This window comes from Penicillium citrinum (assembly GCF_028827155.1).
Source record: "Penicillium citrinum strain IBT 23319 chromosome Unknown utg000002l:1.0-3833315.0:1.0-3834789.0, whole genome shotgun sequence".
In the NCBI taxonomy this organism is placed as follows: domain Eukaryota; kingdom Fungi; phylum Ascomycota; class Eurotiomycetes; order Eurotiales; family Aspergillaceae; genus Penicillium; species Penicillium citrinum.
Window position 1 is genome coordinate 2736321 of NW_026622687.1, and position 19550 is coordinate 2755870.

The window sequence follows — 19550 nt, forward strand, 5'->3', positions numbered from 1 at the left end:
GGAAATAATCTCCAAGACGTGTGCGATGGTGTCATGTGTTGAGTCTGAGTATGGATAGAGTCTGATTGAGGCGATCATTAAGACTCTTCCTGTACCTTGTGTATGAATATTTCATATACATAATACTGTAGTAGACGACTACAGTATACACTACAACATATGTACATAGTACAGAATGACACTTTATAGGTGGGTTTCTACTATAAACTACAAGTATACAGATCTGTCGTTGCAATTCTACCACTTATATTGTCCTACTACCGTACTGTACCCCTCGATCTGCACTACCGACTAGACTAACTTAATCTCTTATTACATATACTCTGTACTGTACTCTCTGTACACTTTACTGTTGTAATTGTAGCACAGTGAATTTACGCAGATCCATGACTGTTTCCATCGCATAATCGGTGGAGCAGTCCGTTCTTGTTACATACCACTTTGGCCCTCTCTCTTTTCCCTCCCCCCCCCTCGCTCCTTCCCAAGGTACCCCACTGCCGCAACTTCCCATTTTTTCTCGCCAAGGCTCTTTACTCCGGATTTTCTTTTATCTTTTGCCCTCCCCTTTTGATCGATCCACTTCAATCTTGTCTCTTCTTCTACTGTCCTCTTTTACACTCCCCGTTTATAAGGGCTTTTCCTTTCTCTTTTCTCTTCTTACTTCCCCCGCCCTACTCGTCCTTCGAAACTACTCCTCCCCCCATGACACAACCTCAGAAGACAATAGCCGTCGTCAATGCGGCTGGCCGACAAGCGGCCTCCCTCATTCGTGTCGCGTCCGCCGTGGGATACTCAGTACGCGCTCAGATCCACTCGCTAAAGGGTATCGTCGCCGATGAACTTCAAGGCTTGCCAAACGTGACCCTCATTCATGGCCCACTGCTCAACAACCCGGAATTGATGGACGTCCTCTTTCAAGGCGCCAATTATGCCTTCATCAATACCATGTCGCAAGCCGGTGACGAGGTCGCTATTGGCCGCGCTCTCGCCGACGCTGCCAAACGCGCCGGTACAATTCAACACTATATCTATAGCAGTATGCCGGATCATTCCGTTCATGGGCCTTGGCCCGCTGTTCCTCAGTGGGCTCCTAAGTTCACCGTCGAGAATTACGTGCGCCAGTTAGGCATGCCCTCCACTTTTGTCTACGCTGGAATCTACAACAACAATTTCACCAGTCTTCCGTACCCACTCTTCCAGATGGAGGTTCTGGAGGACGGTAGCTTTGAATGGCGAGCCCCCTTCGACCCGGAGACCCCACTACCCTGGTTAGATGCAGAGCACGATGTCGGCCCAACGCTGCTACAGATTTTCAAGGATGGTCCCAAGAAATGGAATGGTCATCGGTGAGTTTCGCAAATCCGGCAATATTGCCCCGAATACCCCCGCCACCCCTCCACCGGGTTATTTCAGAAGGAAAATGAAGGAAGAGAAGAGAAGGAAGACAGGTTTTCAAGGGAATAGAAGAACTAACTAGCTTTTCCACTCAGGATTGCTCTCACATTCGAAACTCTCTCTCCCTAATCAAGTGTGCGCGGCGTTTCAGCGGGCCTTAAATCGACCTTGCAACTACGTGCGTGTGCCCAAAATTGAAATCAAGGTCAACATTCCTCCGGGCTATCGAGAACAGCTTGAGACTTTGGAGCTGCTTTTCGGTGAATGCAATGCGCCCTACTTCCCACAGCCCGAGTTCTCACAGCCAGCTGCAGGTTCGCCCAAAGGGCTGGGCCCAGCGGGTGGAAAAGGTGCCGGTGCTGGCATGATGCAAGGACCAGGCGGTGTAGTTTCGCTACGCGTGACGGATGAGGCTCGGCATCTGTGGCAGGGATGGCGTGACATGGAGGAGTATGCACGCGAGGTGTTCCCTGTGGAAGAAGAAGCCAATGGACTTGATTGGATGCTATAATGCGTTCAACTACTCTATGCTTCTCTACCCCGTCCTTTTTTTTCCCTCCTTCTTTTCCTTCTTCTCTTCATATTTCTTCTTTTCTTTATTCCTTTTTTATGCCTGCCATTTTACGACAGTTCCATTCCCGGCAGACGTGCATGGTGATGATGTCTATGCATGTGGAACCTGCCTTGCGGTTGTTTTGTGATTCTGCTCTAATCATTGCATTATTGGCGAACTGGCATGGGGAATTTATATGGGATATCATGACCTTTTCTTCTACTTGTTTCTTAATTGGAAAGATGCCCTGGACTGCTGAGGAAGATAATCGTTTCTATCTCCTCTGGCCAACCTCCCCAAAAAAAAGTTATTTGCTTTACAGGCAGATCCCAAATTGCCCTGGAATCCGGCCTTGGAAAAAAAAATCTGAATGCGACATTACGACTTCATGCTCATGATCAACTCCAAATTTATGTTCTACTTGCTTTCTTTACCGATTTCTAGATATCCCACCCAATCCCATCGGTCTCCCCAATCGATTAGACGATATACCCGGCTTTCCCCATTAGGAAGACAAAGATTTCCACAGGCCACTTGCAATTGTCACACATATACTCACCTGACATTGAAACTTCGACCGAAAATCGGGAACAAATCAACCTAATTGAAAACCATCCATTCAGATCGTCGCTGTTTATCAACTGTCACGGGCTTATCTAACCAATAAAGACCCGACTTGGCCACATGAAGCCACCATTGTAACCTTCGATGGAGCACCTAGTGTAGGGAACCCGAATACTAACGAGCGATCGGCGAATACAGTAATTGGCCAGTCAGAGTGAGAGTGACTTCATTCCGATAAATTACGATAACACTAAGATGGGGAAAGTCCAAAGTCCTGACTTCGCACATTGGACTTGTATCCCAGAGTATCCGCATGCGGCTCTCGGGAGGGTAGTCAGATAAGGTTGAATTAAAGTGATGCTAAGGTTGCCTTTCTTCAGGGCCCGCTCGTCTCAAGAAGGTTAAAGTGGGAGGATCGGAAAAAGCAAGCATATTCGGTGCGTGGCAAATTGGATGCTCCTGATGAATCCCTGCCCTAAGAATGCCCTAATATTATGATGTACGGTCATTGGATTGGGAATTGCACGAGGCTTATCAGTGATAAGATGGCTCCATCAGTGCGCGAAGAGTAGGGTTTGCACCTAATTGGACTGGCTGTGAGAATGGCCAGTCCAAGTACTACTGTATACAGAAATTGACTCGTCTGGGTGGTGTCAAGGGGCTTGAGTACCTACTCAAGCCCCTTGATAGGTAGAAGTACGTAGTTAACGCGTTACACTGTCAACCTGATCCTGGAAAATGTATAGAGCTTACTACTAGTAAGCCCTTACTAGCAGTGGAGTGTACTTGAGTAGTAGTAGCTGGACATCGAGTATAGGACTGGTCTCTACAATAGTTTATTATACACTGCGTACTGGACGTGGTATATGACTAGCGATGTCATCATATCAATGGTATGTAATGAAGCACCCCTGGAATTAATTTATCAATGCATCCTTTCTGATGATAAATATGTAATACGACGCCTTGTCACCTCTATGCTCGTGTGTAGCCACTGGAGCCAGCACGCTTGTGATAAAGGATGACTTCAGATGTATAGCGTAAGGTTTGCGAGCTTGCATCTATCAGTACATTCATCCAGACTTCACTGACGCTCACTAATCATCATTTATTATCAGTAATGCCACCCTAGGAAGTACAATAATTGTGAAAAGCCCCTTAAATCACGGGACTTGGAAATACTGGTACATACTAGACATCTGGTTAGTTACCAGTAGTATACTTGCGTTGACCAGCGAAACTACCGCTAATTCAATGTAGTATTTATTGGGTTTACTGAATTAACAGCACCCAATACACATCTACTGTAGCAGTCTAAGCAAACAAAGCCTTGAAGGCAAAGAACGTGGGGCTTTGCAGAAAAACTGGAGGATATCCACGGGGCAACAGTACCATGGTATCTTCCTCAAGCTATTCGAGCTCTGTCCCGCCCATTCCCTCAATTAAGAGGAAATTTTCGCCACTAATTCGTAATTATACTCTCACACGGCCTACGGTAGATCGCAGAATGAGATGCTCAAGATTAAATAAAAAATAATTAATGAAAAAAATTGAGAGACAAAGGGAAAAAAAAGACAAAAAAAAAAAAGACAAAAACTTCGCCTCAGGCACAATGACGTCCGTGCAGAACCAGACCGCCTAAACCGAGTGGGCCGCGCAACCTATCGGTACTCAAAGATACTTATCAGCCCCGCATTTACCCTAGCAACAAGAAAGTATCTTCCCGTCCTAAAAGGTACACCCAGCTCAGTCCGGAAGTTTCTTCTGCGCGCATCGAACGGAGCTACGATCTGCTTGAAATTTTCAATTTCGATTTTTTTTTCTGCTAGCGTCTTCTTCGAGTTTCCTCTTCCCTCGATTTTTTTTCTTCCCTTTCATCTTCTTCCCTTATTATATCTTGATACCCCCCCCCTTCCCATCCTAAAGAACTTTTATCTTGAGAGTTCTTTTTACTCTTTTTTTTCTATAGCTATATCATCCCTACCCCACCTTTACTACGAAACTCATATACATCATGTCTGGCGAGGACAAGTCCCTTCTTGAGCGTGTCGAGATGCCTACCATCCCCAAGGATGCTCAGAAGCAAATTGCTATTCTTGAGGAGCAGTTTGACCGTGCTCAGGTTGAGCAGCGTAAGTTGAATCTCCCTTATCACTTGACCCCGCTATTCCTTTCCTGGTGTGAACCATCGCGGTGGAAGGCAAATTGCAGACGACGGATGAGATAGAAAAAAAAAATTGTGAAAGAGCTTGAAATTTCTGCAAGAGCCCTCGCTCAATGGCTGTCTATTTCTGGAAATGAAATCCGGTGGCCTGTCTATAACTAGTTGTATCATTTGGCTAACATACACCCCCCTCCTTAACAGTGCGCAAGTCTGTTCCCGTCCTGCAGTCTCTCTTCGACAAACGCAATGAGATCATCAACATCCCCGATGTCAAGAGCGATTTCTGGATTCGCGTCTTCGCTAGCGCCCCTCCCGAGATCGAGGAGTACCTTCTCCCCGCTGACGAGGCTGTCCTGGGTACTTGCCTGAAGAACCTCAAGGTTGAGCGCTTCGAGGTGGACGCCCAGGGTAACGGCGAGCCCCGCTCTCTGCGTTTCACCTTTGACTTCGAGACCGGTGAGGAGAACCCCTTCTTCGAGAACTCCCAGCTCGTTAAGGAGTTCTACTGGCGCAAGCAGATCATCCACACCTCCAAGGGTAAGCGCCGCACCTGGGAGGGTCTGGTCTCTGACCCCGTCCGCATCAACTGGAAGAAGGACATGGACCTGACCAAGGGTCTGCTGGATGCCACCTGCAACCTTTTCGATGCCGAGAAGAAGGGTGGTAAGCGTACTGATCTGCCCGAGTACGAGGCTCTTGTTAAGAAGATTGCTGAGGTTGAGGACGAGGAGGAGGATGAGGAGATGAACGATGATGATGAGGATGAGGAAGACCCCCACAGCCCCACTGGCACCAGCTTCTTCGCTTTCTTCGGTTACCGTGGACGTGACGTCTCCGCTGAGGTCTCCAAGGCCGCTGTCAAGGAGGATGACGAGCGTTTCGCCAAGATCCTCAAGGGCGAGAAGGTCGAGGGCGAGGACGATGAGGATGACGAGGATGATGAGGACGAGGAAGCTGAGCTGGCCGATGCTGTCGAGAATGCTGAGATCTTCCCCAACGGTGAGGAGCTCGCTATGACCCTTGCTGACGACCTCTGGACCGACGCCATGAAGTATTATAGTAAGTCTATTGATACCCGGTTGCTTGCGTGGCGCAACCAAGCTGACTCTTTATTTTAGTCTCTTCCTTCGAGCCTAGCAACGAGTTTGACCTTGAGGACCTCGACCTCGAGGAGCTCGATGGTATGGATGAGGAGGAGGATTCTGGTGAGGGTGAGGAGTCTCGCCCTGCCAAGAAGGCTCGCAACTAAATTGCTCGAATGATGTCCCATGAAATGCCCTGCTCCATGTGATTGTGGCGGCCCAAAAACCGCCATTGATGTACTATCACAGGATGATAACGAGAATTAATAATAGGATGAGCGCAAAAATTAGCGCCGCAATACAAAAGGAGGACCATGTATCTAGGAAAAAGTTAGTTATGAATTCGTGATTCCCACACCTTTTTTATCGAACAGCCATCTAGTCCACATCCTAGTTCCGTTGTAGATGTAGTTCTCGAAGTAGATTGAAACTTACCCTCATTCTGACGAACAACATGTTTGATCCTCTTCATTCCACTGGACAATTTCCCTCCAACCCGCTCAGCTAACGTGTCAACCTCATCGATCATAATAGCCTGATCCTCCAATTCCCTCCCCATATGATTCGCCTGCTCGCGCAAATTGCCAACAGTCCGAAACACCCCATCTAACTGCTCATCCTGTTCATGCATAAGTTCCGTTTGTCGCTGCTGTTCCATAGAAGCATAGTAATCGTCTCCGCCCTGACCACGTTGCTGCTGCGCCCGCTCCTCTTCTTCCAGAGCAACATCGAACTCTGTCGGATTAGGTAGTGCCGCATCAGCTGCAGCGTGACTGACAGTCTGTTGCAACTCAAGTCGCATCTTCTCAACTTCGGCCCCGACATCATCGACAAGTTTGCGCCGACGTTGCACCTCTTCTAATTCCAGGCCGAAGCGGTAGGGATCTTGTTCGATTGCTCGAACACTTTCGACGAGATCGTCGAGGTCGGCTGTAAGTTCTGTAAGGGTAGTTTCTAGTTCTGAGCGCGCTTGCTTCAGTTCGGGGTTCGATGGGCTTTTGGCCAACGACCGGATTCGTAAATATGAGGAGAAGAGGGGACGACTTGATTGGAGCGTTGACAGGACGTCACTGGGAAGATTATTAGATTTGAAAGCGTATATATACTTTGAGTCATTTGCTTACGCCTGGACTTGAAGGAATGGGTCGGCGTGCTCCATGGTTGTGGTGTTTGGGGTATTCTTGTTGGGAGAATCCGGAGGCTTGACGGAGAGCTGTCAGCTTCCCCGTGATCACGTGTTTCGGGTGGCTGGAAGGCTTCCGAGGTTGCTAGTTGGAATAGTTCAACCTAAGACCTGTCAAAACAAATGTATGTTGTCCTGAAGTATGTTGGTAATTCTTTTCATTTCTGACTTTTTGTTGGTGTGATTGAAGAATAGCGGGGTTCTCAGCTGTCTGAACCCGTGATTTCATAGCGGCTATTCTAGTAGAAGAGCAGCCTGTTTCAATTTATATATCTGCCGCGATGGAATCGTAAACCTACTGCCCGTCGTAATACCTATTAGTATTCGAACAAGCAATGGTATTGCTGCCACTTCGATTTCCATCACGAACTTCGTGCATAATATAATAAATCTGAAGCAAACATGAGCACTTGATCCAAAATTGGACGAGGTATTGGTCCTACCGTTTAGTTCGCTCATTTAGCACCAGTTTCACCTGAAAATGAGCACTCATTGAGTCAAAGTAGGACTCCTCATGTGCCAGTGCAAGTAAGTAATCATACACTTGTATAAATACCTCATAGGTACAGTGTACTATTAGCTCTGATGTTGTCTAAATCCATTAAACATGCCAATTCTATTTCGCTTCGAATTCACGATGTCAACCATGGGAGCCGTCGGGTAGAGCGAGCATGCAGTTGGAATACCAGTACTATATGTGCCTTGTAGTTGAAGAAAAGATTCCGATGCACACCAGCATACTCTGGCGCATTTATCTACTTTTGTTGGACAGTATTTATGGGTATATATGGTTATATCATCCAAGCTCAACACTTCCTTCAGGCACACCCTGTCGACTGCGCAACCGTCTAGCAAAGAACTGCATGACCGGCAACATTTCATCTCGATTCGAGGGCATACCATCGCCTTTCCGAGTATACCGACTAACCTCAACGAATTCAAAAACCTCCTTAGTCCTCGTGACCGCCCCATCCGAAACAACAGCCGAGTCCCTCCCAGAAACCAACAACACCGGTGTACGATTCTTTGGCCCGGACCGTTGACCAGATAATGGGTATGGAGCGCCAATGGAAACCACACCGGCCAAAGGCTCTCTATTCTCACTACCAGCTGCCGAGGAAGAAGAAGGGGAGATACTCAATTCCCTAGCCAATGTCAAACCGGCCATACCGCCTTGCCCAAAGCCCAGAATGAGGATTTCACGTAGTCGATATCCGCATTTTTGGACTAGGGTGTTGCGTACAAGCTCGAGGAGTTTCGTGGTGCTGCGCGTTAGTCCGGCGTCCATGTCTAGGGCTCCTGTTCTGGAGTCAAAATTGACATCGTCACCCCAGTGAAATCCGCCTAGGTCGAAGGGGAGTGGGGTTGGTGCCTGCACGGTTACGACTGTTGTTTCGGGGAGGTTCATGGCGCGGCCGAAGGCTGAGAAGCCCGCGGCGGAGTCACCGAGGCCATGTAGAAGGAGAAGGATGTTTGGGGAGGGAGATGGACCAGGGCCTTGAGTGACGGTGACGGTGTGAGAGGGGAAGTCGGACGGGGCGGGGACTTTGGTGGGCATTGTGCAGTGTTGGCAATGATGAGAGTGATATGATTGTTGCTCAGTTGGGGGATATGCAGGGCCAAGCCCAGCCGGCTGAGGTTGTCGGGCAATTGGACGGTATCTCAGCAGTACCTATTTGGTGTCGGGAACTGATTGCTCATGAGAATTCGGAACTGTCGGAGCTATACACGGAGTAGCGGGGCTGTGGCTGAGGTGGTATGTGGCTATTTTCGGTGAATCGAGGACGAGACCACTTTTCAATGACTTAGCGTCAGCCAAGCCACTAGAATGGGGGTGATCTGACCGTAAGGTGGGATGGGATGGAGGTGGAGGGGTGTTTTCGTCCACTTTGGTGTTTGGATGTTCACCGACGGAAAGGAAAAAGTCGTTGCCTGGTGTTGATCGTAGCTCGCTCAGTTGAAATTAAATTAACCAACTCATTTGTTTGCGGCACGGATTGTTTCATGGGTATCTGACGCATTCAATGGATTTGAGCCACAGTACAGTATGAGGATGGATTAGCTCCAGCATTCTCGAAGTACGCCATATGCATAGTAACTGTGTACTTCGATAGAGTGCTGTCATACTCGGGCAATTTGGCTCAATTAAGGGATTATCTTTCCTCGGGTTCACAGTTTTGGGAATGAAGATGATCAAACTCTTTTTTCTCTCATCACTGTCTCTCTGCCTATCTCAGATCGACTCCTTTTGCTTACAATGGGGACATTTCCATACTGTCGACACACGGCTTGTATAAAATGACTAATCGACAAGATAATGTGGCTAACTAGTGTGTGCCATAATGTGACTCTGCAGTACGTAATGAACCACACATTTCGATCTTGTGAATCCCTTCTGTTTACATTTTACTATTATGTCTATAGAGAATATTCACGACTCAGCCGACCTCGGACATCCACTGCAAAGAAAAATCTCCTTATGCTACATACTATTGACATGAAACTCTGAACGTAATTCTTTTCCTTCATATTTCCCCATGCTTTCACCGCCACTTACGTGGCTGTAGTGCCAAGAATACCAAGCTGGCCTTGTAGGGCGGACAAGCCTCCGACAAGAGAAGCTTGGCCCGGCAACACCGGACTACGGCACCACATGCACTCCATTCAGTACCATGTATGCCGAAGATACAAGCCCGTACCAATGCAGCCAAGTTGGTTAGACCCGCCAGCAAAATTGCATACGATTTGTTCAGATACCGACGGAGTAGGGCTGAAAGGACCCGCTAGGCCATTCCGATCGGCGCTTCATTGGGCCTGGTGGGACGCGTAAGTATTTCGTTTAGGATAATGGGATGCATTGCTTCTTAGGTGGATACGAGAACATTCAGTCTGATCCGGCGGAATTTCATAGATGCAGGATGGACGAGATGTGATTCTGGAAACAATAATCTACTATATTAGATATGGCACCACTTTGTAGAAAGGGGGAAACTAATAGTATAGTTCGTTCCCAGATGTCGGAAGTCGCAGAGTTTCATTCGATATTAGTTCCGCCTGAACCCTTACTGTTTCCCTTCTCACCCAAAGTCGGTTACGATATGTACTCGTCCCATATGGTCCCCGGCAACTCTCTTGGCGCTCTCCGTTATGCCTCCGATCCGATTCTCCTGCACATTGTACACAGTAATACGAGTGGTCGAACAGCCATACATAGCACAGTATCCATACACCCCTATCCATGATTTTACTGGGTCGTCTTCCCCAATTGCCCCCTCATCCCATCGCCCCAGGCACCCAACTGCGGCAGAGAGGTCGACGCGATCTGCGTACTCCACTGGACCTTAGAGGGGCTGATGTTCAACCAGATCCATGGCCCAGCCGTATTTGGAGGGGTTACCTCCATTCCCCTGGCGACTATCCTAAGATTAGTACACTGTGTACAGTATATTGGGGAACCGCCACAGCCCTTCATGGTCGTCGATGCAGTGGGTCTGCGGCTGCTGAGACAGATGAGAAGGGAATGCTCCTGACTATCCTGAGCTGAATACGGAGCCTTTCTGGAGTATTCCGTAGCCGCTGTTTCTTGGGTATAAGTTGAGTACTTTTCCCAACCAAGACGCTTTTCTTTTTCCCATCACATCTTCCTCTTTACCTCCAATCTTCTCTTCCAACCACTCTGTATACAAACATAATGGCTTTCGGCTGGGGTGAGTGATATTCTCTACTACCCTCCTCTGATACTTGCATCGGACATATAGATTGTTGCCTCGGACATGCAAGCATGGGTGTCCTTGCATAATGCATAGCCCTATGCACGCATGGTCGAACGACAACCTTCTAAATCCGGCAAGAATTTATATATGGACTGGGCTGACAGGTAACTTTTTAGGCGAATCTGACGACGCTCACCGCAAGGTGTACGGCGGCGAGAAGCACGAAGGCAAGTTCTCTCACGAGCTTCTGGCCGGTGCTGCTTCGTTTGCCGGTATGAAGGCCTTCGAAGACCACCAACGCAAGGAGGGTAAGTAACTAATTGATCCCACTACCAAAAGGTATACTGCACCAAGAGTACAGTTCCTAATATCAATGCTCTCTCTAGGCAAGACCGTTAAGCACGCCTTCGCCAAGGAGGCCCTTATGGGTCTTGTCGGCGCTGAGGTCGACAAGCTCGCCGAGACCAAGGGCATGGATGAGGTTGATCGTATCAAAGCTCACGAGCACGCCAAGAAGAACGCTCACCACATGTACGAGGAGCACTACGAGCGTGGCCACGGCGCCGAGGAATACAACCCCTCCCGTTATGGCCCTCCCCCTCAATTCGATGGTCCCCGCCGCTGGTAAATTGCGGGATTAACCCGGGAATGACGAACCATATTTGATTTATTTTTGATGACGAGATATCTTCCGGCCACGAGTACGCCGAGTATGTACAGAAGGCGGGAAAGTGGAACCGAACAATGAAATGACGAGAAATTTTTGCCGAACTGGGTAATAGTACATATATAATTGATGTTCTGTAATGGTAGACCTGTAGGGTCCAAGGCCAGCATTACTGATTATTGCTGTGTCGCATGCGACTTCCTCGTGTGTGGATGCACCGTGTTCTGCACGCTGATCGGGGCGAGTCGGGTCGGGCCCTTGGGGAATACATACGTATGCAATGTCTCCTGCGGTCCGACTAGGGCCTTTCAGGGTTGCAGAGTCAGATATCTTGTAGCCAGTAATTGCCATGAGAACACCCCGAATACATTCTTAGGAATGCCTAGGGCATTCCAACCTAAGTGTAGATCCTCGATGGATTCGAGATGATATCCATCTGTTAGCTGTATCCAAATATCAATTGTATTATCTGAGACAACTTCTTTCTTTTATTTGTTTTTGTAATTATTTACTACTTCTCTCATATATTGATACTCAGTCTATGTACATATATTGCACTGCTTCTACAAGTGCCAGGATTCCACCAAACCATCGGAATCCGGCATGAGTGGATCTTGTCCTTGCCTTTTGGCCAATCATATCTCTTCTACATCAATAAGGTCATTACTGCCTGATAACTGAGGCCTTCAATCACCCAAGATGAGCTCATAATCTCCGCACGTGCCGCAGTAGGGCTCTGTGATTGTCGCGATCCTCCTTTTATTGGATTTTTCTTTTTGATTTCGAAAATGGGATGGTCGCCGATTTTTTCAAGGCACGCTTTGTTTTGATTGGGGAAGACAATTCGACAGGGACTTTTCTTCTGTTCTTTTTTGATTGAAAAGATCGTGTCCGCTTATCTTAACGACGTTACGCTCTCAGGGCTGAGCAATCACCTCACCGTTTCTTAACGCGGGCTAATCGCGCTTAAAAGAGCCCTGGGCATCAATCCCGCCGGTCTTTCCCCCTCCCAATCCTTCACTTCTTGCGTCCTTCACTCTCACCCCTCTTCCCCCCCCTCCGTTCCTTATCTAAAGCGCTCGTGACTCATAGACCTACCAAGAGACAAGTCATGACGGAGGTTCGCTGGTCAGGATGAAATTCGCCAAGTGGGTGCTCTTCTTGCCCTCGTGACATTATGCATTCCAGTGGCTGATTTATTCGCACAGAGAGCTGGAGCAGGAATTAGTTCCTGAATGGCGGGCAAAGTATCTCGATTACAAGGTACGCCGGATTTCTTATCTTGAAGACCACCTGGAGGTGGATTTCGTTACTCCGTGGGGGGAGGTGCCTCGTTAACACATCGTTTCATCACGGTAGGGCGGCAAAAAGAAGATCAAGGCTATTACCCGCGCTCTTCAAAAAACGAATAGAAGCCCTCGGACACCGTCATTCCGACATCCTGCCCCTCCATCCCATACGGCGACGGACTCGTTGACACCCTCCGCCTCGGACAAACATATTGATGCGACGGACTTCTCTGATAGGACCCCAAAGAGGACAGGCCCCCAAGGTTCGCGCCCAACACCAATCCCAAATGAACGACACCCACTGAGGACTCCAGGATCTCGTTTTTCAGAACCGGTTGGAAGCTATGGCAGCATTCTCGCCACTCCACCCCAACATGCACCCGCATCGGATAGAGGATCATTTGAGCTCCCAGATCCAGCTCTCGACCCAGAAGAGGATTATGTATCACCCAAACAACCTCGTCAGGATGTCAAAACCCCGTCCCCGGCCATGGCGCGCCGTGCAACCTTCGATGCGCCACCTCCGCCTCCCGATACCGACGGCTCGCCCAGTGAGATGCCACACCTCGCCCGACAGCCAACAGCCCATAGCCCCTCTGGTGGAGACCTTACTAAAATCAGCTCAGTCAAGCGAACATCACAGCTACTCCGGCGTGTTCTATCCCATGCCGAGGTTGAGCCCATCGGCAGGCGATCAGCCATGGACCCGAACATCGAACTTGAAAGGCGACAGGATGAATTCCATGCCTTCCTAGATAGCGAGCTTGATAAGATTGACTCGTTCTATAAGATGAAAGAGCAAGAAGCTACTGATCGGCTTAAGGTTCTTCGTCAGCAACTGCATGTGATGAGAGATCAACGCATGCAGGAAGTGCTGTCAGCCAAGCGGGCCGGCAAAAGGAGTGACCCCCAAGAGCAACGATCGAATGGGTTTGGAAAGCTGAATGGCTCACGCCTGAAGGATACACTGACTGGAAAGACCCGGTTTGGGAAAAATTCCCAGGCATTGGCGCAGATGGCGACACCAAACTTGAACGCGCGAGACCGGGAGTTCATTCAAAATAGAAGGGATTTTATGCGGCGGCAGGATCCGCCCAACGAAGTGCCATATCGCTCTGCTAAGAGGAAGCTCAAGCATGCCCTTCAGGAATTCTATCGCGGGATTGAGCTCTTGAAGGGGTATGCGTATCTCAATCGCACGGCCTTCCGTAAGATCAACAAAAAATACGACAAAGCCGTGAATGCTCGCCCGCCACTGCGATATATGTCGGAACGGGTCAATAAGGCAGTTTTTGTCGAGAGCGATGTTATTGAGAATCTTATGGTGGCCGTGGAAGATTTGTACGCCCGGTATTTCGAGCGTGGTAACCGTAAAGTTGCAGTATCGAAGCTTCGGCAGAAGATGAAGAAATCGGGCGACTATTCACCAAGTACTTTTCGCTCAGGTCTCTTACTCATGGCGGGTACGCTTTTTGCGATTCAGGGGCTGGTGTATGCGTCCGACCATCTTGGTTCTTCTGAAGTGTCTGCTCAGACTCGGACGAGCTATTTATTGCAGGTTCGTATTGTACTCCCTTGCGTCGTACTCCCCCCCCCCGCTCGCGGTGTCACATGTGCCTGACTGATTATACTGATTATAGATATACGGGGGTTATTTTCTCGTCGTGTTTCATGTCCTGCTATTTTGCATGGACTGCATGATATGGACAAAGTCAAAGATCAACTATGCATTTGTTTTTGAATATGATACCAGGCACACCTTGGAGTGGCGCCAGCTGTTAGAGGTTCGTCGGCGACGCTGTATTGTTTACTTTCTATTGGTCGAGATTGTACTAATCCTAATCATCCTCTAGATTCCCTCGTTCTTTATATTTCTGATGGGTCTTTTCATGTGGCTCAATTTCACATGGGTTAACTCCATGTATATATACTGGCCGGTCGTATTGGTCGGCCTAACACTTATCATTCTTTTCTTGCCCGCTCGTGTTTTGTACCATCGCAGCCGCAAATGGTTTGCTTTTTCCAATGTGAGTTATATTAAATGAATTCCATGAAATGAGCGCTAACAGTAATAGTGGCGACTGTTGCTTGCTGGAATCTATCCGGTCGAGTTCCGTGACTTTTTCTTGGGAGATATGTATTGCTCTCAAACTTATGCCATGGGGGTAAGTTCCAAAATACCGAAGCTGTTAACCCGAAATTGCTGACATTTATTAGAACATTGAATTGTTCTTCTGTTTGTATGCATCGTATTGGACGAATCCAGTCAAATGTAATTCCAACCACTCCAGGCTGTTGGGATTCTTCACCTGTCTGCCTTCGGTTTTCCGGGCCTTTCAGTGTATTCGTCGATACGCCGACACCAGAAATGCCTTTCCTCACTTGCTGAACTTGGGAAAATACCTCTTTGGTGTTCTATACTATGCAACCCTCAGCATGTACCGCATCGACCGGCATACAAGATTCCAGGCAGCTTTCATAACATTTGCACTGCTCAATGCCGTCTATACGTCGATTTGGGACTTGATCATGGATTGGAGTCTGGGTAACCCTTACTCCAAAAATCCTCTTCTACGTGAGGTTCTTGGCTTCCGCCGGGTCTGGGTATACTATGCCGCCATGGTTATGGATGTCGTGATTCGATTCAACTGGATCTTCTACGCCATCTGGTCTCATGACATCCAGCACTCCGCAGTCCTCAGCTTCGTTGTTGCTCTCTCAGAGGTCTGTCGTCGTGGTCTATGGTCTATTTTCCGAGTTGAAAACGAGCACTGCACGAATGTGCTACTCTTTCGTGCTTCAAGGGATGTCCCCCTTCCCTATGATCTTCCAGACATGCCAACGACCCCTGGCTTGGACGGTCCCCAGCGTGAGGATGTGCAGCTGCAAGAGCAACTGCATGTTGCAACACCATTCCTCCAACCAGTGGATGTCGAGCATGGGACACCATCTGGATCTAGTTTACGTTCTCGGACTAGACGACCTACTGCTGGTATTGTACGAGTTGGTACGATTGTTGCTTCTGCGCACGCCCAGGACTTTCAACGCCGCCGGCTGCCAACTTACATGTCGGAAACTACTATTTCTCATGAGACAAACCACAGTCCGGACGATACTACAGATGAGGATGATGGCGGGATGACCTCGGATGAAGACTCTGGATCAACCGTCGATGCTGGACGGGAGCAATCAGAAGAACAGCCTGCGGAGCGACAGTCTCCCATGCGCCGGATTCTCGAGTAGATGTTGAACTCGATGGGCAAACCCAAAAACCCCTTCATCTCCAGTAACTTAGCATCTGATAGCGATGACATGCACATATCGTTATATACTACAGTAATACAAACCTCCCTTCCAGTCCGTATCAGATTTATAGTTCCTTCTGGTCCCACTTTGACTCCGCCGTCCCGCTTTGTTATCGGGCGATCCAGTCACGTGCATTCAAACGTCACATGGCTAGGAGGCTAAAACGGTCATCATTGATGCCTCGTCCTTCCAGTTCCATCTCACTACGTTCTCATCCATATCCGAGATAGAGTACGAAGGTCAATAGCTAAATAACCATGGCTTCCAATGCGCGATATGAGCGCGCCCCAACGCGGGATTCCTTTGAGGACCAGCAATATACCCAAGCGCCTCCGTCTTACCAGGCTACAGCAGTCCCAGACCCAGCACCACGCACCGAGGGTGACAATCTACCTGATGACTTCAAGGTAAGCAGGAGGGTGATTATCGAAGAACATGGCTTATGGACTTGTACTGACCTGCCTTTAGTTCGGTGGCACTGTTGCAGAAGGAACCATCGACATTCGAATGCAGTTCGTCCGCAAGGTCTACTCGATTCTGTATGTCCACTATCATCCCACTATCCCGAAAACACCAAAACAAAAAGCTATACAGGAACAGCCAACTAACAAATTCACTCGCTAGCACCGTCCAAATCCTCCTCACAACTATCCTCAGCTCAATCTCCTTCTTCAACAACACATATCGCACCTGGATCCAAAGCAACTTCTGGTTGATGATAATCTCCGTCTTCGGTGCCCTAGGCTTCATGCTAGCAACATTCTGGAAGCGCAAGTCCTACCCAACAAATCTACTCTTCCTCTCCGGTTTCACCATCATGGAAGCCTACGCTATCAGCGTCGCAACATCATTCTACAGCGCCCAAGTCGTCGTCCAAGCACTTGTTCTAACGCTCGGCATCTTCGTCGCTCTCACTCTCTTCGCGTGCCAAACTAAATATGATTTTACGGACTGGATGCCCTACCTCTTCGGCGCATTGTGGTTCATGATTCTTTTCGGATTCGTCGCGGCTTTTATCCCGTTCAACAGTACTCTTGAAATCGTGTACGGTGTCTTAGGTGCTTTGATTTTCTCGGGCTATATCCTCGTCGACACCCAGTTGGTCATGCGTCATTACCATGTTGAAGAGGAGATTGCAGCTTCCATTTCGCTGTATCTGGACGTGCTGAACCTGTTTATGTCCATTCTGCGCATCTTGAATGGCTCAAACAATAACTAGGGTCATCATCTATAATTTCTCGGGCTCTCATTGTGAATTTCTTTCCTGGCTTGCTAGTTTGAAGATTGAATTGCCGTTATCGGTATATGATAAGTATGGTGGTTATGTCTACTGAATACTTAGCTGTTTTGGACGCTCCTCGGAGCTGGTTTTTCGAGTGTGATGGTTATTCGCTTTTCAATTGAGTGTTGTTCATATCTGCTATTATTCTGGTTCATCCCCCCCCTCCTACCTTTGCATCCCATGCGGGTGGGAATGATGATCAAGCCAACTCCAGAATTTCTTTCTATTCGTGACACTACTATTAAATGGTCCGGTTTCTCGGTCGTGACCCATGGATAATTATCATACAAATACTACGAGCTCTACTAGCCTGAACATACAATCGAGGACAATAGGAAGGAATCCAAGTAGTTCTGAATTAATCACTCCAGACGCCTTGCGTTAATCAGATCCCACAAATACAAAGCAAATAACGACCACGAGAATTTACATAACAAAAAGAATATGCTGTGATGTAGCGAGATTATGCAACGGAGAAGAAGAGGGAAGGAAATTGTCTATGAGCTTTTAAGCAAAGACGTAGCCGCTTTTTGCAGTGCACAGAAAGGGGACGAAGATGAATGACAACATATTGTGTAATGGCCTGCCAGTCAATCATTTCTGACTCACGAGGCAATGAAAAATGTATTCGTGATGAAACACACCACCATGACCAAAATGCCGTAGCATGTTAGGGCCAGACTGAGACGACGCAGGAGTGTTTTACGCCAGTGTCGAGCAGGTCGTGGCAAGAAATTGCTACCAGTCAGTGGCTGAGTGAGAGAACCTTCGCCGTCGTCACCAGGACTTTCTTCATCAGACAAGTCATCGGCCTCGTCATCTTCTTTGAGGAGACCACGGTGAGCGGGAGAGTTAGGGGCGGAAATCTTGTAGTAGAAGAGACCCGGCAAGATAAAACTGATACTGGTGCTTCCAGTACTTCCAACATAGGCCAATACTGATTCTAGAGAAGATACTGTCATAGCGACAAGATAACTCAGTATGAGGATCGTTGTGGTGATGATGGAGAAACGCAAGTCACTCATCGGCTCGACAGTGCGGGCACCGCGAGGACCCAGCAGTGGGTGTCGGTGTGGAGAGCTCTCAGTTGATCGAGGCTTAGATTGAGGACGCCATTTCAGAACGGCATCAACAGAAGCGCGACAAGGATGGCATTGAAGCGGGTAGGAGAAAACCACAAGCATGACGATGGCTGCGCGAGCGATAGTGGCGGCAACGCCTGGTGGGTACATGCCGACGATGTTGCCGGCCACATTGTTTCCAAAAGAGAGATAGCCAGTGATAGCGACGAGAATGTATGTTGCTGCCGCACCACCAATACTAGCAAAAACGACGCTTGTCGTGCGATAATGACTGTTGTTCTTGATTTCGTTGAGAATAGAAAACATCTACGGATCCAGTTAGATAAATTTCGCAAAGAAGCACACTGTTTCGAGAAACTTACGTTTTGATGACAGGTGAATGCAAATACAATGACTGGGAAGCTGCTGAGAGTGGGAACTGGGCCTGCCCAGTGAATCACACGAATAGGGCCTCGGTCGGCCATAGTATCACCCTTGATAAAATGATAGACAACCAAGACAACCAGATAGGCCATTGAAACTAAGGCAGCGATACTTGTGTATTTCAAAGAGTCTAGGCGGCGAAGATACGAAAGGGGTATCACGATCAACCTAGTTCTTGTTAGCATTGAATCGATAAAAGATATTAATATATCAACTCACATGAAAGCAGTCACCCAGAAATGACGATCCGCAAGAAAATCGAACGCTGGTTCGCCTCCCACGAAGCCATTGACAACGCCTGGCATTAAGTCGCCAATAATGATGAGATAGCTAACACCAACACCAAAGCATTTTATAGCAATTGCAGCATCAAAAATGACAGCCGCATTTGGGTATGTCAATTGTGATAAGGCGAAGAAGGAAGCGCTTCCGCGGTCGAGGTATTGAGCGCATCGCGATTGTAGATAGAGACCGAAACCTGCAGTAACCCCAGACCACAGAATAACAAACGTTCCCAAAAGGATACCCATACGCGAGATAGCGAGTGGCATAGCTAAAACTCCGGCACCGATGACTATAGGAGAATATAGCGCGATTAGACAAATCATTCCCAAAATGTCGACCGTTAGAACTCACTGGTATTAACTAGATTGATAACGCTGCTTGACCAGCTGGCGTCGCCACCCATGCCTGCATCTCGCTTCCCTCTATTTGCCCGCCTGTAAATTCAATCAAAAGAATTAGTTGCTGTGAAAGTGAATTGGTCGAATGTCTCGAGCCATACCGTCGAGGGCCAGATTGAGAGGGCCCAGCCGAGCCAACTCCCACGGCCGCGTCCTCCATAGTT

The 19550-nt window shown here is 48.2% G+C and overlaps 8 protein-coding genes across 8 annotated transcripts; 5 read left to right on the plus strand and 3 right to left on the minus strand.

The window, feature by feature from the left end:
* Positions 1 to 702: 702 nt before the first annotated feature.
* N7469_002841 (NmrA family NAD(P)-binding protein) lies at positions 703 to 1906 on the plus strand (the record flags this gene model as incomplete). The annotated part of the gene is made up of 2 exons (XM_056641761.1): positions 703 to 1339; positions 1491 to 1906. 2 exons carry the CDS (start codon positions 703 to 705, stop codon positions 1904 to 1906), a joined length of 1053 nt encoding a protein of 350 aa, XP_056504255.1.
* Positions 1907 to 4526: 2620 nt separating this feature from the next.
* N7469_002842 (histone chaperone napB) lies at positions 4527 to 5925 on the plus strand (the record flags this gene model as incomplete). The annotated part of the gene is made up of 3 exons (XM_056641762.1): positions 4527 to 4644; positions 4878 to 5735; positions 5795 to 5925. The coding sequence occupies 3 exons, from the start codon at positions 4527 to 4529 to the stop codon at positions 5923 to 5925; spliced, it is 1107 nt and encodes a 368-aa protein (XP_056504256.1).
* Positions 5926 to 6001: 76 nt separating this feature from the next.
* On the minus strand, positions 6002 to 6917 carry N7469_002843 (SNARE domain protein; the record flags this gene model as incomplete). Its single annotated transcript, XM_056641763.1, has 3 exons — positions 6002 to 6078; positions 6194 to 6828; positions 6883 to 6917. 3 exons carry the CDS (start codon positions 6915 to 6917, stop codon positions 6002 to 6004), a joined length of 747 nt encoding a protein of 248 aa, XP_056504257.1.
* Positions 6918 to 7737: 820 nt separating this feature from the next.
* On the minus strand, positions 7738 to 8499 carry N7469_002844 (alpha/beta hydrolase; the record flags this gene model as incomplete). The annotated part of the gene is made up of 1 exon (XM_056641764.1): positions 7738 to 8499. One exon carries the CDS (start codon positions 8497 to 8499, stop codon positions 7738 to 7740), a length of 762 nt encoding a protein of 253 aa, XP_056504258.1.
* A 2133-nt stretch (positions 8500 to 10632) lies between these two features.
* Positions 10633 to 11282, plus strand: N7469_002845 (DUF3759 domain-containing protein; the record flags this gene model as incomplete). The annotated part of the gene is made up of 3 exons (XM_056641765.1): positions 10633 to 10648; positions 10831 to 10962; positions 11041 to 11282. The coding sequence occupies 3 exons, from the start codon at positions 10633 to 10635 to the stop codon at positions 11280 to 11282; spliced, it is 390 nt and encodes a 129-aa protein (XP_056504259.1).
* A 1173-nt stretch (positions 11283 to 12455) lies between these two features.
* Positions 12456 to 15853, plus strand: N7469_002846 (SPX and EXS domain-containing protein; the record flags this gene model as incomplete). The annotated part of the gene is made up of 7 exons (XM_056641766.1): positions 12456 to 12469; positions 12530 to 12584; positions 12681 to 14168; positions 14251 to 14394; positions 14464 to 14637; positions 14686 to 14775; positions 14828 to 15853. The coding sequence occupies 7 exons, from the start codon at positions 12456 to 12458 to the stop codon at positions 15851 to 15853; spliced, it is 2991 nt and encodes a 996-aa protein (XP_056504260.1).
* A 320-nt stretch (positions 15854 to 16173) lies between these two features.
* On the plus strand, positions 16174 to 17135 carry N7469_002847 (Bax inhibitor-1 family protein; the record flags this gene model as incomplete). Its single annotated transcript, XM_056641767.1, has 3 exons — positions 16174 to 16323; positions 16385 to 16455; positions 16541 to 17135. The coding sequence occupies 3 exons, from the start codon at positions 16174 to 16176 to the stop codon at positions 17133 to 17135; spliced, it is 816 nt and encodes a 271-aa protein (XP_056504261.1).
* A 668-nt stretch (positions 17136 to 17803) lies between these two features.
* Positions 17804 to 19546, minus strand: N7469_002848 (uncharacterized protein; the record flags this gene model as incomplete). The annotated part of the gene is made up of 5 exons (XM_056641768.1): positions 17804 to 18586; positions 18643 to 18871; positions 18923 to 19277; positions 19340 to 19422; positions 19488 to 19546. The coding sequence occupies 5 exons, from the start codon at positions 19544 to 19546 to the stop codon at positions 17804 to 17806; spliced, it is 1509 nt and encodes a 502-aa protein (XP_056504262.1).
* Positions 19547 to 19550: the final 4 nt, after the last annotated feature.